At 39.4% G+C, this 15,750-nt stretch overlaps 2 protein-coding genes across 4 annotated transcripts; one reads left to right on the top strand and one right to left on the bottom strand.

Annotated features, from left to right (window-relative positions):
* Window positions 1-215: 215 nt before the first annotated feature.
* Window positions 216-2,929, top strand: LOC102196865 (protein RD3). Its single transcript, XM_005723059.1, has 3 exons — window positions 216-465; window positions 746-1,053; window positions 1,758-2,929. Exons 1-3 carry the CDS (start codon window positions 460-462, stop codon window positions 2,128-2,130), a joined length of 687 nt encoding a protein of 228 aa, XP_005723116.1. The 5' UTR covers window positions 216-459; the 3' UTR covers window positions 2,131-2,929.
* A 1,354-nt stretch (window positions 2,930-4,283) lies between these two features.
* On the bottom strand, window positions 4,284-10,221 carry stx5a (syntaxin 5A). 3 transcript variants are annotated; one of them, XM_005723055.1, is made up of 12 exons: window positions 10,062-10,221; window positions 9,423-9,634; window positions 8,284-8,357; window positions 7,981-8,036; window positions 7,811-7,881; window positions 7,595-7,711; window positions 6,930-6,986; window positions 6,752-6,833; window positions 5,544-5,630; window positions 5,305-5,408; window positions 5,054-5,175; window positions 4,284-4,512 (listed from the first exon to the last, which is right to left on the bottom strand). In XM_005723055.1, exons 2-12 carry the CDS (start codon window positions 9,483-9,485, stop codon window positions 4,353-4,355), a joined length of 993 nt encoding a protein of 330 aa, XP_005723112.1. In that variant the 5' UTR covers window positions 9,486-9,634; window positions 10,062-10,221; the 3' UTR covers window positions 4,284-4,352. The 3 variants fall into 3 exon arrangements, with proteins under 3 accessions (XP_005723112.1, XP_005723113.1, XP_005723114.1); XM_005723056.1 differs by having other exon boundaries at window positions 8,284-8,354; XM_005723057.1 differs by lacking the exon at window positions 5,544-5,630 and having other exon boundaries at window positions 10,062-10,220.
* Between the last annotated feature and the right edge of the window lie 5,529 nt (window positions 10,222-15,750).

Raw genomic sequence — 15,750 nt, 5'->3', positions numbered from 1 at the left:
GTCCCCATGCTGTTATATAAATATTATATAAATATATATATATTATATATAATATTATATAAATGTTATATAAATACCCCACCTGAATTCTGGCCATCACACACAGAAGCACAAACGCACACGGCTCTCACAGGCGTACACTCATGTCACGAGGTAATCTCCTCTTGTCACTCACTCATTATTAATACAGGATTACTTGTATTCTCAATCCCAAACTCGCACACACACAATACGCACCCCTCACAGAAATACACGCACTGTCTGCTGGGGACCTTCACCGGTGGCAAAGCAGTCAGGTATCTGTGAGCCACCAGCTGGAGTCTCAGGAGTTTCATCCACTTTGAATGTCGCGAGCCTGTGCAGGCCCGCTGCTCACTTTACTGCTGACAGAGGTTTTACCAGACAAGTGTTGGATAGTCATCAGAAGAGAAGATACTACAGCTTTGTAACCCTTGTTTCATGAAGGTAAGAAAAGATTTATATATATCTGATAACAAGGAGAGAAGTTAGAACAGTATGCAATGTGTTTGCATTCACATATGCACCACATTTTACTTAAATAGACAATTAAGATTTCAGAGGATTTTAGATAACTCTAGCGTAAAACAGCTCTACAGACTGTGTGCTGAGGTGATTTTAATGCTTTTGCTTTAAACACTATAGCTTCAAACATGGTGAAGGTCATATCATCGTATGACAGATACTTTTCAGTCTCTTCTTCACCAACTCTTTGTGTCTTTTCCAGATGTTTCCTTGGTCTGCTGTTTTCTCCCTTGAGCCTAAAGTGCCCGGCCAGCGAACAACTGAGGAGCTGGTAACCAACACCCTGATGCTGGAGCTTGGGGCCATGGTGAAGCGCACTGAACGCATCCGCTTGGAGAGGGCGACGGAGGGTCGTCGCCGCCGTCGCAGCTCTTCCTCTACAGCAGACTACAGCTGGTTGGCAACCACCCCGACCCCACAGCCCTTTGAACTCACTCCCAATGACCTGCTGGAGCTGCAAGACCTCTGTGCCAAAATCCCTCCTGCACAGTGTGGGCCTGTGATTGTCAGGTAAGAAAAACAGGCAGAGGTAGAGACAGAGCTAGAGAACTGGCAGGATAACGGTGAAACTGTTACTATAACTAAAAGACCTACAGATCATTTTCAAATAGCAGAGAGCTGCAGGGTTTCAGTCTAATCCATTTTACACACTAAGCAATAACTCGCTAATACTGTTAGAGCCATACTTATAAAAGTTGACTTTTAAATGTCTGTGTGAGGTTCATATTAACCCCTTATGTAAATCTGAGAATAGAAAAACTGGAGGGTCAAGATGCATGTACAATTTTATAGTTTCTGCAACTATGCTTGCTTTGCTGTGGTGTAAATATGACCCAGCACTAACCCTACCCCTCACTGGTAAATTCCCATAATTAATTCAACATAATGATGAATGAATTTTCAGTAAAAAGAGCAAATGTGACTTTTTTCTGGTGTTATCACTGAACAGAGTTGTTTAGACAAAGCGATCAGTAAATATAAGGGCTTTAAAATCTAATATTCAGACACGTCCTCTGTTAGAAAAAAAAAGTTTCATCCAGGCTATCCACCCTCAAACACCACCAGTGTTTTTCTTACAGTCACATTCCAATTTATTCTTCATTCTCCACCCTTACACTCTTTGTTGGCTGTGTCCTTTTTGTTTTGCCTTGGCTGTAAAGGGGTGTGAATCAAAGTCAGCTCATATTACACTTACTCTATCCCTCTTGCTGCAGGTTCAGGAGGCTGGTGTCACAGATGGAGCCCGAGGTTCACGAGGTTCCTCGGCTCTTTCGCTCAGTGCTGCGTGACTGTGTGGATGAGGCGAACGGAAACGATGAGGTTCCGACCCAGGAAGTGGTGTTTGAGAAGCAGCAGCGCAGCAAAAGCCTCTCCTTTGTCACTTTCCGCACAAAATTCCGCACGGGGTATTTCCCAAAGGGCAGCAACTTGAGAGGCTCCAGGGGGAACCTGCAGCAGCAAGTGGAATGGTCTGATGAGGAGGAGGATGGAGAAGGGGAGGAGGAAGCAATCAAAGCCAGGGCGAGGAAGGGAAGGAGTAAGAGCATGCCAGAGATCACCCCTATAGAGCAGAGTGCTCATGGGTGAGAGAAGTGGGGGGAGTCAGGGGAGAAATAAAGCAGAGGGACATGTGCAAGGGAGGGGAGGAGAAACTAGGAGAGTCACAGAGAAGACTAGGTGAGCCCAGATTGTACAAGACAAGGATTAATGAGGAAGAAAGGGAGAAGTGGAAGTAGCTGCCATTAAAAAATGGGTCAAATAAAAATCCTGAAAACTTAAAAAAATTATTTTCTTCCTTCTTTCAAAAGATGAAGAAAAAAATTCAAGAGAAAGGATTTAAGTAGATTTGCTCACTGGCAGCTTTAGGTAAATCTAAAAGAATTATGGTTCTGGCTTTAAGATGTCAGCAGCCTTTTGTGGTCCTGGTGGGTAAATTAGAAACTGCTGATACTGTTTTACCTACATAAGACCAAAAATACTAAAGGGAATAAATAGCTGTTCCAAATCTGACACGACCTGTTATGCTCATTTCCATATTTCAAGTACCCTTTCCTGATTTCCATTTCAAAATAATCCTGCTTTGTCTCATTCTGGGCCTGGAACCAGTTTTTATGTTAGCTCATCTCCCTTTAAAACCACTTTTGTCTGGTAACGGATGGGTGAGGTTTCTGTATCTGAAGTGGTAAATACAGATCCTCCTTCTTTTGACGGGACTCTTGCCACAGCAGATCATCTGCCTCCATCTCATCCTATCATAAACACATCACATGAACTAAAACTTGTTACATAACAGGACAGCTTTCTTCTGCAGACTCAGCAGCCACAGTTTGGCTCCAGATCACCAGCTCAGTTAACAGATGCTCTCCCATCAAGTAAAGCAGAAAATAATTAGACTCACGTATGATTTTATTGTAATACAACATGTACTTAAGGTAATAAATAACCAATTTTCTGATCTTGTCTGTGCAATTAAAACACTTCTTTTACACAAAAATGTCTTCTTTTTTTGTTTTAAATAGATGTTTAGCTAACATTTGAGGCTAATGTTTAAATGCATATCTGTCTGTCTGCATTGTTATAAATGAAAATAAAGAATAAAAGGCCAAATATAAACTGCAGCATTTGTTACTGCTAATTAAAGCTCTGCTGACTAATCCTCTTATCCCAAGAAAATCCCACACGTGAATGCCAGCACCCCATTACTGTTTTATTAATGCACACTTTATCAATACATCTTCATAACTATTTCAACTTTATACACTGAAGTCAAGGCATTTGGCTAAAATTAAAAAAAAAAAAGAAAAGAAGAAAAAAAAAGAAAGAGCAAAAGAAAAAAAAGGGAAAAAAAATGTTTCTTTTAAAAAGTTGTGGTCATTTAAATAACATCCTGTACATTAGGTAGATAATGGATGCGCACAGGCATCCAACCAGACACTTCCAGGGAACGTGGCCGATCGTGTGACTTTACAACCAGCGCTTACCCCTTCATACGCACTGATCCTCCTGCAGCACTCAGTGAGTGAGGTTTAAACCTTTTCTTCCATTAAACCTCTGCGAAGGCTGCTCACCACACAGCTTCATTTAAAACAGTGCCGTTATATAACATTTCTCACAGCTCACTCTTCAGTTACACTGCAAACCTCCCTTCATCTGGCTATGACTGCCTACTTGTGCCACAGCGAGTTTCCTTGTATTGTGTCACAGTTCAACAACGGTACCAATTTGGCAAATGAAACAAAACAGCAAATAAAGATTAAAAAAAAAAAAAAAAAAAAAATCCACATCAGTTTTGGATGGTAGAAGGTTAGGAATTGCTGATAAATGAGAGACAGTCATGTGGTTCCAGTAAAAAGCAGGTAAACTATGAAGCAACATAATCTGAGGAGCAAGTCCAGTTGTAAAGTTTGGCTTTGTAATACTTACTATAAAGGATGACGTGTGGTAAAAGAGGTTAAACAAAACAACCATAAGACAGTTTGCAGAATCAAACCATTAAATTAGAGCCATTTTGATTAAATGCTTATGAATAGTTGGTCAATGTAGAATACAGAGCAGCTTTCTGCTCTTAAAGTGGGGATTCAAAGATCATTTATTTGTTTTATTCGAGAGTTCAACATCTTCATTTTCCATTGAAGAGTCAAATTAAGACTGAAAAGTTTGTGGCTTGGGACAAAACGACAGGTCCGTATTCGAGTGGATCCCAAAAGCCTCCATGAAACCGTGATAGAAGAGTCTCGAAATACATCCTCTTAGTCTAGCTTTAATTATATTCTCCCTCATTCGATACCGTTTCCCCGCTCCTCATTCCTTTAAGCAAAGAAGACGACAAAGATGATGAAGAAGACCACGAGGACCAGAAAGATCTTGATCATCAGCCAGCGGTTGGAGGAGACCGACTGGAAGTATTTGAGGATCTCTGTGTGGGCAGCCTCCACGTTCAGCTGGGTGTCCTCCACGTTAGCATCGATCCTGTGAGAAGGAAACGGAGCAGTGAGAAGAGTTTTTATCTCTAATCAGTCTTGTTTTATTTCAAAGACTAAGATATTACACCAATACTTATACCATTAATGCAAAAAAAACCAAAAATCAATTTTATTCAGTTCTGCTCTAGTTTGTTATTTGTTTATTTTAAATAGAAAATTGCTAAGATTTGTTATTGCTTTGATATATATGGGCTTCTGTCTTTTAAATTTTAACACACTCTAGCGGTTAAAATTGGTGTAGGTTGATTGCCTTCCAGGGCTATTAATGAATCCTGATTGATGCGTATTTGTCAGACCCTGATGAAGACTTGTAGTCAATACGTGCGGATCTGTTTTACTTGCTGAATTGTTCCAAGAATACATTTGTTATATAATTTTATCCCAACACAGAACGAGAAAAAAAAAAAAAAGTGCTTTTATGTTTCAGGCTTTTTTTCCAGCAAGATTGTTTTTCCAGTCCTTTCTTTCAGTTGTGTAACACGTTCTTTTATCCTACAGAACCTCATCTGTCTCAATCTCTTCCTCACCTCTGGATGGTCTCCTCTTGCTCCTTGACCATGTGCGCCAGCTGCTGAAATATGGAACCCAGTTCCACGATGGTGCTCTCGATGTTTTGCATGGTATCTGCACGGCTCTGGATGTACGAGTCCTGTTGCCACAACACAGCATTTTAGTCTAATATTTAGCTAATCTTGGATAAAAGTCAGTCAAGTTTGACAACAGACTAAATTTTTTGAGCCACCTGTCTGACTTCAGCAAACAAACACCAACACCCTACCTGCTCATCAATAAGCTGAAGCTGCAAAGGATTACTTGGAGAGTCCATATCGATAGCAACATCCCCCCGGCTCCGGGACTCTTCCTGCATCAGGACCGAGCCATCTGAAGAGACACAAAAAACACAAACACGTGATCACAGAAATCCTCTATGGTACGGGCGGAAAGCAGAAAGAACAGCGGGCACATACAGTAGCTAGTTATACCCGCTTGGAGAGTCGAGACGTTCCCGGGAAATACCTTTGTAATTTGCGGTTGTATAGCCCTGGTAGTCATTGCGCGGCTCACGAGCTGCATGCGGCTCCTGGGCCCCTTTTTTGCGGCTCCCTAAAATATTTTGTAATTCTTGCATTACAGATGACCAAATACAGTAATAATCATTCACAAGGACTGCCAGCAGTTCCCTATCACAACAGCTGCTGTTTTGAAAAGTACACTGGTATTCAAAACTTATCCACAACCAGTGCCGTTTTTGAAAATGAAGGAAAAAACAAAACACCTAACCATCAAACAACATGCTCAGTGCAAGTACGCCAAACACAGAAATAAGGGAATGTGTGCACAAGCACAGAAAAACTATATATTCTGTTAATATGTGATTTATTATGCTTATGGTTTTCTACCGTAGGGTTTATACCCATGTACCTTTTAGCAGGTAATAACATAAACAAGTAGAGAAATGTAAATATTTATACCATCATCCATCAAGATAAATAAATGCTGAGTGCATCATTTCAGAGATTAGAATCGAGCCAATTATATATTTAAAATAATGAAACCAGTCCATCTTTTTTTCCTTTGTAAAATCTCTAGGCATTCACAATGAGCATTTTGCTTGATATTTGGCCAAAAATGCTAAAATAAAGTGAATTTATGAACATTTTACCAACTGTGTAAATGCACGTACAGGAAGCACTGGAGCTCGGTGCGTTCATTAAAGGGTCTCTGTTAAGAAGCCTGCTCAGCAAAACGTTTAATCATTCACTTTAGCAGAATGATGAACTGAGCAGGAGCCAGACGTCGAGTATTTTCCTCCACGACACAACAAATACTCACGGTGTGTTCACTCTAATACACACTTTGTATGCTTTGAGTAATGATTATTCTCATTACTAGTGGGAAGTTCACCCTTTCAGAGAATACAGGTGATATAAATGCGGCATTACAGCAGGCAGTGTGAAGCCAGCCATGTTCACGGTCCTCTTTTACCCTTGTCTGTATTACTAGCGCTGCACGTCAGTTTATACATGTGCAACATTAAAGGTCCACAAAATGATTAAGACAGAACTTTTCACACAAACAATATTCAGGATAGAGTGAACACGCCTTAATTAAACTACAAAACATGCTTTGTTAACCTGCTGTAGCCATTTACTTTCATATGAGACCCTTGTTAAAAATCTGAATGAGCAACTTGAAGCGTGAAGCTGAGATGTGGAGAGACTTACTGAAGTTGTTGGCCATGAGAGGAGAAGACGACGCCGGAGGCTGGGAGAACTGCTCTCTCCTGCTGCGCTGCTGCTTCAGGTTCTGAAGAACAAGAGTCAAAGAGAGAAGAAACCTTCACCTTATCCAGAGCTTTAGGTATTAGCATTGTTTGCTTTTGTGTGCTGACGCAGCTCTCACCTCTGTTCTGACTTCTAGGACTGATTTGAAGTCATTGGACATCGATGCCAGCTTGGACTACAGACAACAAAGAATGACAGAGTTAAAGGAGGTGCTGATTCACTTTTGTTACCATTTAAAAAAAGAAAAGAAGAAAAACAAAACCCAAAACTACAGAAAATTCGCATTCTCTCAGTCAATAACTACATCTTTTCTTGATTTTAAAATTGTACACAAAGTTTTACAGGAAGGTTCAAAGTTGTTTCCTTTTAGATCAACTTCAAATTCAGAATCAGAATCACAATTTTTGTCAATTTTTTAAACAAATGATTAATTTATCTTGGGGTCTTGATGCAAAAAAAACAAAAACAAAAAACCCCCAAAACAAAACGTTGGTATAGAAATAAAAAACAGAATATATGCTATATACAGTGTATATAATATATACATATATTTAGGAATATATACCAACTACCTACAGATATGAGAGATGAGATATACTGAGAAATTAAGTCATATCTAAAGGTTATGACCAGGAAGGGGACAGGGTGCAAAATATAGATAGAGCTCTCATCTGCAGTCATCTTGCACTCATTCTGATCCAAATAAGCAAAAACAAAACGCAAACAACAACAACAACAACAAAAAAACAGCAGGATTTGCACAAATACAGTACAAAAATATACCTGTAATGACACCACTATAGTGTTTGAGTGGGTCTGAATGTGTCGGCCACCTGGAGCTCCACGGGACCTCACCAAGTCCTGCAGCTGTGCTATCTGTTTGTTTAGACTGTTAATGTCCTAAAAGACAAATAAAAGAAGGGAAAGTTATAATATCAAGTTTCATTAGATATAAAAAAGGACTGACATGCTTTACTGAAGAGTGACAGCTCAACTCACCTGCTTAATGATGTATGTCAGCTCCTCGATTTCTATCGCCTTGTCATCAAACAGAGATTTTCTTTTTGCCACTAAAACAAGAAAATAACATCATCTAGGTCAGCACTTTGGATGATATCACACTCAGAAATTTGAAATGAAGCTGATATTACATTAAAATTAACACTTACAAATTGTGAGCTTTTCCAGTTTGGCAAATGTATTGCTCAAGTCTTTCCCAATTCTCCTACAAGGAGACAAAAACAGAGGTTAAACTTTCTCTACTAGTCACAGAACCAATAATTATATTTGCTTCAAATCTCTTTAGTACAACTCTTTAACTAAAGGTAAGAGAAACAGGTATTAAACCATTTATATGCTAAATTCATTATATGAATATTATAGCTAATTCAACAGTGAATATGAAAATAAAGGAACAGCAAATAAACATAAAATGAGGAAACATATGCGAAAACAGACTTTGGGGAACTTACTTGGCCATAACTGTAAAGTCACTGCGCTGCCTGAGGGCACTGAGCGCTGGTTTACTGGGCTGGACTCCATTCTGCTACAGGAGGTACAAAGAAGCAGATGAGATGGTCAGAAACATTAAAAAAATAAAAATAAATAAAAAATAAATAACAAAAAGGGGGGGGGTAAGACATATAAATTATGATAAGCAGGACTTTGAGAATTGATTTTAAATGAATCAAGAAGTCAAAGAATTTGGATTTTTTTTATCATGATAAAATAATAATCCAGTCTGTTCTGACTTTTTTTTTTTTTAAATAAAAACTTAAACATGCCTAAAAGTAAAATGTCTAATGGCATAATATTTGGAGTGTTAATATAATAAAAAAGAGAATGTGGTCACTTTAAAATATAAGATACACAAGATAATTTGAATTTGGCATTTTTTTTTTTTTTAAATCATCAACCTTCCTCCAAAGAAAAATAATCAGGGCTGTGACAGAAATATTTCTAACTAGTAACCAGCACAAGTTAAATGTGAAAACACACTTAAAATGTGTTTTTGGGATAGATGTTTCTATATTAAGTAGCCAAAGTTTGAGAAGTCACACCTAAAAGGCCCATTTTGAGAGAGGAAAAACTACTTAGAGGTAGAGAAAAAAGCTCTACCTCTCAGTAAACAAAAATCACTTCCAAATGTGTTTTTGCATCATCTCACATAAACACTGACATAATTATGTTTGCATTACCAGACACACTGACTGATAGTTATTTACCTTCTTTTTTTTTTTTTTTTTAAAGAAAGTAAAAAACATTTTGACACTGTTATTTGGGGGATTTACAGAGAGGAGTAAACAAGGAACAAAAAGCAAAACTAAAAGCCAAGCCCAAAATTATACAGTGCTACCAAAACCGATCTGCATCACTGCATTTTAGCTGTATGTGTTAAAAAGATTCTGGTAACTCTTATCAAATCGTGCACAACTTCAAGTAAACCTATCATGGAATATAATAAAAACTAAGCAAAAACGAGCAAAACCACTATGTAAATAGATTGAACTGAAACAAAAAAAACCCCCAATAACTACAAAAAAATAAATAAATTAGAATAAATCTGAGTGTAGGGACGTGGCTGGGTTTTTTTTTTAAAGACACAACATACCTGTCTGCCCTGGAGAGATTTACACGCTGACTGGAACTCGAGTGTCCGGTCACGGCACGTCATGCTGCCGCTGATAGTGAGTCACCTGCCCGCTATAGATCAAACACCACCCGGGCAGCCGGTTCTTCCTCCTGGGGTCTGTCTGATTGATAAATACTAAGACCTCGCGGTGTACGGACAAATTCACATCGAAAGGTGGTTATCATTCATGTCTGAAATTTAAAAAAAAAAGTCACTTGTTAGCTTTCCGGGCCGACAGCTTCAAATTCAACAGATAAAACACAAATTCAGGAGATTCGGTAGCCAAAAGCTAGTCACAAAGACCGCGACAGCGTGGAAATAAGGCCCAAATAACTGTGCTAAAGCTCATATAAATAAACAGGCAAGCTAAATATATATATCATTAGGTAACGATGATTATTTGGAGCCTGGACTGGGTCTGTTTGTGTGAAGGCCGCCCATCACGACACACAGCTGATCATGGCCTGACCGGCTAACCGCGGGCTAACGTTAGCTCCAGAGAGCTAACGGGAGTTTTCGAACGGTCCCTCCAATCTCACCTCGGTGAAAGCCAACTAAAATTGACGGTGCGAGTTTTAAATTTATTTAATAAACAAAGCTAGATGGGGTTCAACTCACCTGAATCGGTATCGCAACATATTATCAGACCCGTCGGTGTTTCTGGTGAAGACTAGTATACCCAGGAGTTAAAGTTCCGATCCGGGTCATTTCCGGTACTGACGTCATTGCCACGTCTACTTTACCGAGCATGGAAAAATGTCTGCAGTACCGAGTTACTACCACCAGGGGTCGACAGATCTACTGATGTGAGCGGCACAAAGGAATCGACGCTTCAGTTCAGAAAGAAATGCGGACATTTAGTTGAAAACGAAGTCAGCAAATGACAAACAAAGCTATTATTTAGAATTCAAATTAAAACCAAACTAAAGGTAAAGTAAAATAATATTAAAACTAGACTAAAGCAACTAAAGTAACATTATCCACTTACAAAATCAACTCAAATAAAAAAAGAGAATATAAATAAAAAGGACACTTTTTAAAAAAAAAAACTTGGTCACACCAGGTATTGATATGTTTAGAATATAATGTCTACATGTCTGAATCTTCCGTTTTCAATACATTTTGTGTTTGTATTGTTATACCTTTTCCCCAAACAATTTTTGTTCCACTGAAATACTTATATTAAAATGATTTATACAACTAAAAAAATAATCCAGAATAGAAATAAAACAACCGATTTAGATAGAAACAATATAACCCAGTACTAGTACGGAGTAATTAATGACGTGGTGTGTGAGTGTACATCAAGAAGCCGCAGTTTCCTGTTTTTAGCTGACAGGAGTGGCACCAGGCGTGGTCTTCCGCTGCTGTATCCCAGCTGCTGAGGAGTTCAACATATTGTGCGTTCAGAGATGTTTTCCTGCATACCTTGGTTGTAACAAGTAATTATTTGAATTACCATTGCCTTCTTATCAGCTCCAAATAGTTTGGCTATTCTTAGATTTTTTTCTTTTTGAAGCATTCTCTGAAAACCCTGGATAGCAGTTTCTGGAATATTCAGACCAGTATGTCTGACAGCAATTACCATGCCAAGTTCAAAGTCACTTAAGTCATCTTTCTTCCCCACTGTGATGCTCAGTTTGAACTTCAGCAGCTCTTCTTGACTATGTCTGCATAAAAGCAGCTGCTGCCATGTCATTTTCTGATTAGATACTTTTGATAACAAGCGGTTAAACAGGTGTACCCAATGCATTGGCCAGAGAGTTTACATTCAAAATAAAAACCCTCCAATGTCAGTCCTGTATCCCTTTAGCCACCACCTTTTCTTTTTTTTTATTTGCAAAAGAAAGTTGTTGTAAAACTGTAAATGGAGATTTACCTGATTGTGGCACTCAAAGTAAAAAAAGAAAAGAAAAAAAAGAGGGTGGGCGAATTGTTAATCAAAAACACTACATGAGGAATCTTGTTTTAAGTATTCCTACTATCAATAACACTTATACTGATCCCTCAGAAACTGAAATATTACAACTACAATGGTCATACCTTACTGCAGCAAATGTAATGTCACCATTCATCATTTTGTTTTTCTTCTTCGTGTTTAACGGCGGTTGGCAACCAACGTAAAGGAGCATTACCGCCTCCTACTGTTCCGGAGTATGGGTCAGACAGTGAGCTTACAATCTGTATCCAAAAAAAACAATACAAATTAAAAAAACACCAAAAACCCTACACTCTTTCATAAACACCTATATCCTTCAGAAACCCTACCAGTTCCCTCACCTGTGCCCTACTACCCTCCAACACACTCTTCAGATTAAATTCCCAATTCCCCGCTCCTTCAATCTATTCTGCAGAACTTTCCTCTCCACATCATAACCCTTGCACCGCAGTATTACATGCTCTACCGTCTCCTCCTCCTGGCACACTCCACAAAGCCCCGTCTCATGTTCTCCTATCATCTGTAGTGTTTTATTTAATGCACAATGTCCCAGTCTAAGCCTGGTAATGACCACCTCTTCTCTCCCATTACCCCTATACAACCGACACCCTGCCACCTCCTTAAGATGATACAATTGCCTGCCCATACTCCCTGAATCTGGTCAATATGCTCCCTCCATGTCAGTCTTGAGTCAAACACAACACCTAAGTACTTAAAAGAGCTCACATTCCCCAATTACCTCGTCATACAGTTTCAATGTCAAAGTCTCACTCACTTTTCGTTTGGTAAAGAACATAATTTTAATTAGCTCACGCGTGTGTTTCTTTTTGTCTGATATTATTTCTGTTTGTTACTGGAGTTCCCTGCCTGTTCCTTGTGGGGTCTTTGGTAGTTTTACTTATTGGCTCATATCAGTCAGAATAAATATTTCCCTTTTGTTCCTGTTTCTTTCAGTGACTGCTTTTGGGTCCAGAAAGCACTATATATTTTAATATGGTTTTCTGAAACAGGTCTCTCTTGCAAATGAGACATTGAGCCCCAGTGGGACTACCTGTATAAACAAAGGTTAAATAAAAAAAACTCCACATCATATAAATGATGGTAGTTTTATTCTTGGACTAGAATACCTTTACATGAGTCAGCGTTCCAAGTAATCCTTATTTATCTTCTACTGTGCAGCTCCCCAGTTCCTCTTCTTTCTGAAACGAGCTGTTTTAGCTCCTCCCACTTTAAGCCAACTTTCTTTTATAGTTAAGCTGTGCTGCCATGTTCTTTTCAAAGACAAGAGCCTTTCTGTTGGCAAGCCTTCCAAACAAGCCACATTTATTCAGCCTTTTTCTAATTGTGCTGTCATGAACTTTAACATTAAACTTGCCAACTGGGGCCAGTAGAATCTCAGATGTAGCTCTTGGCTTTTTTGCAGTTTCTGAATATTGCACAGTCTGACCTTGGGGCTTGTTCACTGGGATGTCCACTCCTGAGAAGACTTGCAGCCGTTTTGATTTTTTTTTCCACTTGTGGATGAAAAATTTTTCTTGCTGGAGAATTTTGGACTTCAAATTGTTTGGAAATGGCCTTATTACTGGCACCAAATGCTTCTTTAAGCCAATTGCTGATGCCTGCCCTTATTGTGTTGTGCTAACAAACACCTGAATGCTCCAGAACTGATGATAACTTAACCAAGGTCATATGATTAGCAGCACACCCTTGATTTATTTTTTCATGCATTGATTCTGCATAACGACACAGTGTAATATGTTACTTCTGTTGTTCATTTGAGGTTGTGTTTACCTAAATTTTAGACGTGTTAACAACCAGATGTTTTTTTAAGAGGTCCTGAGACAAATTCACACAATTATAGAGACACAATGATTTTCTTTAACTTGAGAGTCAAAGAAGACATGACGCGGTTACGCTTAAATGCTGAAGGAAAAATTAAATCCTAAAGTTTCTGCGAGTGGAGATTGACAGAGCAGACAGAGAGACACGGAAGATGATTGGCTGCTGCCTCAGGTGATTCGACCGGCCTGCAGGTATGGTATGGAAAGAACGAGATAACATCCAGCAGGCTCTCTGATCTCCTCTCATGCCTACTGGTACCCGCATCCTCCGCCTGACGGGATCAAGCATGCCCAGACCACAACTATGTTCTCTCCCATTTACCTGTTAGACCCCCAACCGCAAACCCCAACCTGCGACCCTCCAGCTACTACAGCAAGACCTCGTTCACCTTTTATACCTCGGTTTTAATCACCAAATGGATTGCTTCCTCCCACTTTGAAATATGACTGTATTATGTGTTTTAATCTCCTTTGATGGAGGGAGCGGCCCCTTATCAGGACAGAACAGTTTCTCCTGAAAAAACACTCCCTTCTCTTTGTGATTTCTTTTTCTTTTTTGTATGTATTGCATTCACTGCTAAGCTACATTTAATTGTATCATACATTTTGTTATATTATTTGTATTTTTAAAAACCTTTATACTTTTTGATGGTCCTGAATGAACATGCAAGCAGTCTTTCAATTTCTGTGGTGAAATCCTGTCATTCCCCTTAAGTTTATTTGCAATAACTCATTAATCTATATTTATTTGTCCAGTACTTAAGCTAAAAACATTCCCAACAGCTTTTGCTACACATAGTTTTTAGTGATAACTGGGACATGTTAGCATGATAACACATTACTTTGGTCACAGGGACACCAAAGTATATTTTCAAAGTCAAGAGGACTTAAACTTCCTCATAACACAACCATCCTTCTGCTATATTCCCAGCCTAGCTGCATGCAAACTGTTTCCCATGTAGTTACAAGAGCCATAAATCTTTTATCAAGCATGATGTCCTTCACTGGAGTGAGAAAGACAAGGTCTGTGGATCCATGTTTCTGTTGAAGATAACAGAGTTTGTTTATTCTGTAAAATGAAAAAAGTTATTTGTGTTCACAAGAGACTTTAAAAAAATCACTCACTTTCCTGTCAGATCATCAGAGCGACAGAAGCACACAGGAATCTTCTTTACCCTGCACATACTGAGCTAAATCTCACTCTTTTTTTTTTTTGATCTATGTTTCTCTCACATACACAGGAGAACTGATACCATCTAACAACACACACAATACTCACAGGCCAGATAGCGTCCAGTACCTGCTTGAACACAGCTGCTGCTACAAAAGCAGGGAGGAAACCATGGCTGGTGTTATTAGAAAAACAATGACGCCAAATGCAGAGAAAAGCAAGGTGGAAAAATACAGGAAGGCCTGATACAGGAGAAAAGACTGGCAGGGACAAAGTGACGGCTGCAGAGTGATGGAGCGAGAGACACGTAGCTACTGGCTGAAAACACGCAAGAAGTCAAGTTAATATATAAATTGTACATGCACTCACCGCACATTTCATAACGTTTTTGCAGGTTTTGATGAGCAAGTGGCTTTTTAAAAAACGCTTTTGAGGATTTTGTGCATCGAAATTCATGACTCACTCTATCCTTTTTCTCTTTCCCTCTCCGTCTCACTAATCTTGCTGCTATATTTAGTCTTGGCATTATGCCCTTCGACAGATAGGTTGGCAGCAGTACGTAGATCATCTCTTCTCCAGTCTTTCCTCTCCTTTCCTTCCCTCTTCCTCAAAGCAGATCCTCTGAGATCCATCTGCAGTTCACAAAGAGATGTGAAAGTTTAACACACGCACTGCATCAATCAACAAAACTAAGTCTCTTAGACGTGACTATAAATGTACAGAATGAGATACGGACGAGCTATATTAACATTATCCCCAGCCTCAGGTCTGAAGTCTGCTCTGTATGATGAAATATTCTAATGAGGCACTGAACATAACATTCCCAGCATATTTCATCATCTTTATCACAAATGTCAGGGGGCGAAAGGCACAGTAACCACCAGCAGGGCTGCAGACAGGTATGTGCACAGAATGCACACACAAAATCTCCCCTCAGAGCCTCTTACACACTCGCAAGCACAAACTCCTGGAGTATCTTTGCTGGGGCCACAACTAAACAGACTCACTGACAAATCAGTAAAACATCATAAAATCAAACTGCTCAAGTAGGTGCAAGTACCTCCTGTGTAATTTTCCACTCAGACAGTGTGGGACTGTGCACACCTTTGTACTTCCCCAGCTTCTGACTCAGCAGCACAGATGAGAGGAGGTGAGAGAACAATATTATGTCTCACAACACCGCGTCACATCACATACGCAGTTTTGTCTTTTCAACCAACTCCCTGGGTGGCACTGTAATGAAAAATGCCTGTTTATCTTTCATTACCGTCAACCGAGGGATTAAAACAAAAGAAAAACATGGGGCGGTTGGAGGAGAGGAGAGGCAGCGGGGGATGAGGTCAAAGCGCGGGGACA

Source organism: Pundamilia nyererei, unplaced genomic scaffold, assembly GCF_000239375.1.
Source record: "Pundamilia nyererei isolate P.nyererei 1_Seehausen unplaced genomic scaffold, PunNye1.0 scaffold00008, whole genome shotgun sequence".
NCBI classification, from domain to species: domain Eukaryota; kingdom Metazoa; phylum Chordata; class Actinopteri; order Cichliformes; family Cichlidae; genus Pundamilia; species Pundamilia nyererei.
The sequence above is the reverse complement of the archived record's forward strand: the minus strand, read 5'-3'. Positions and strand labels throughout refer to the sequence as shown.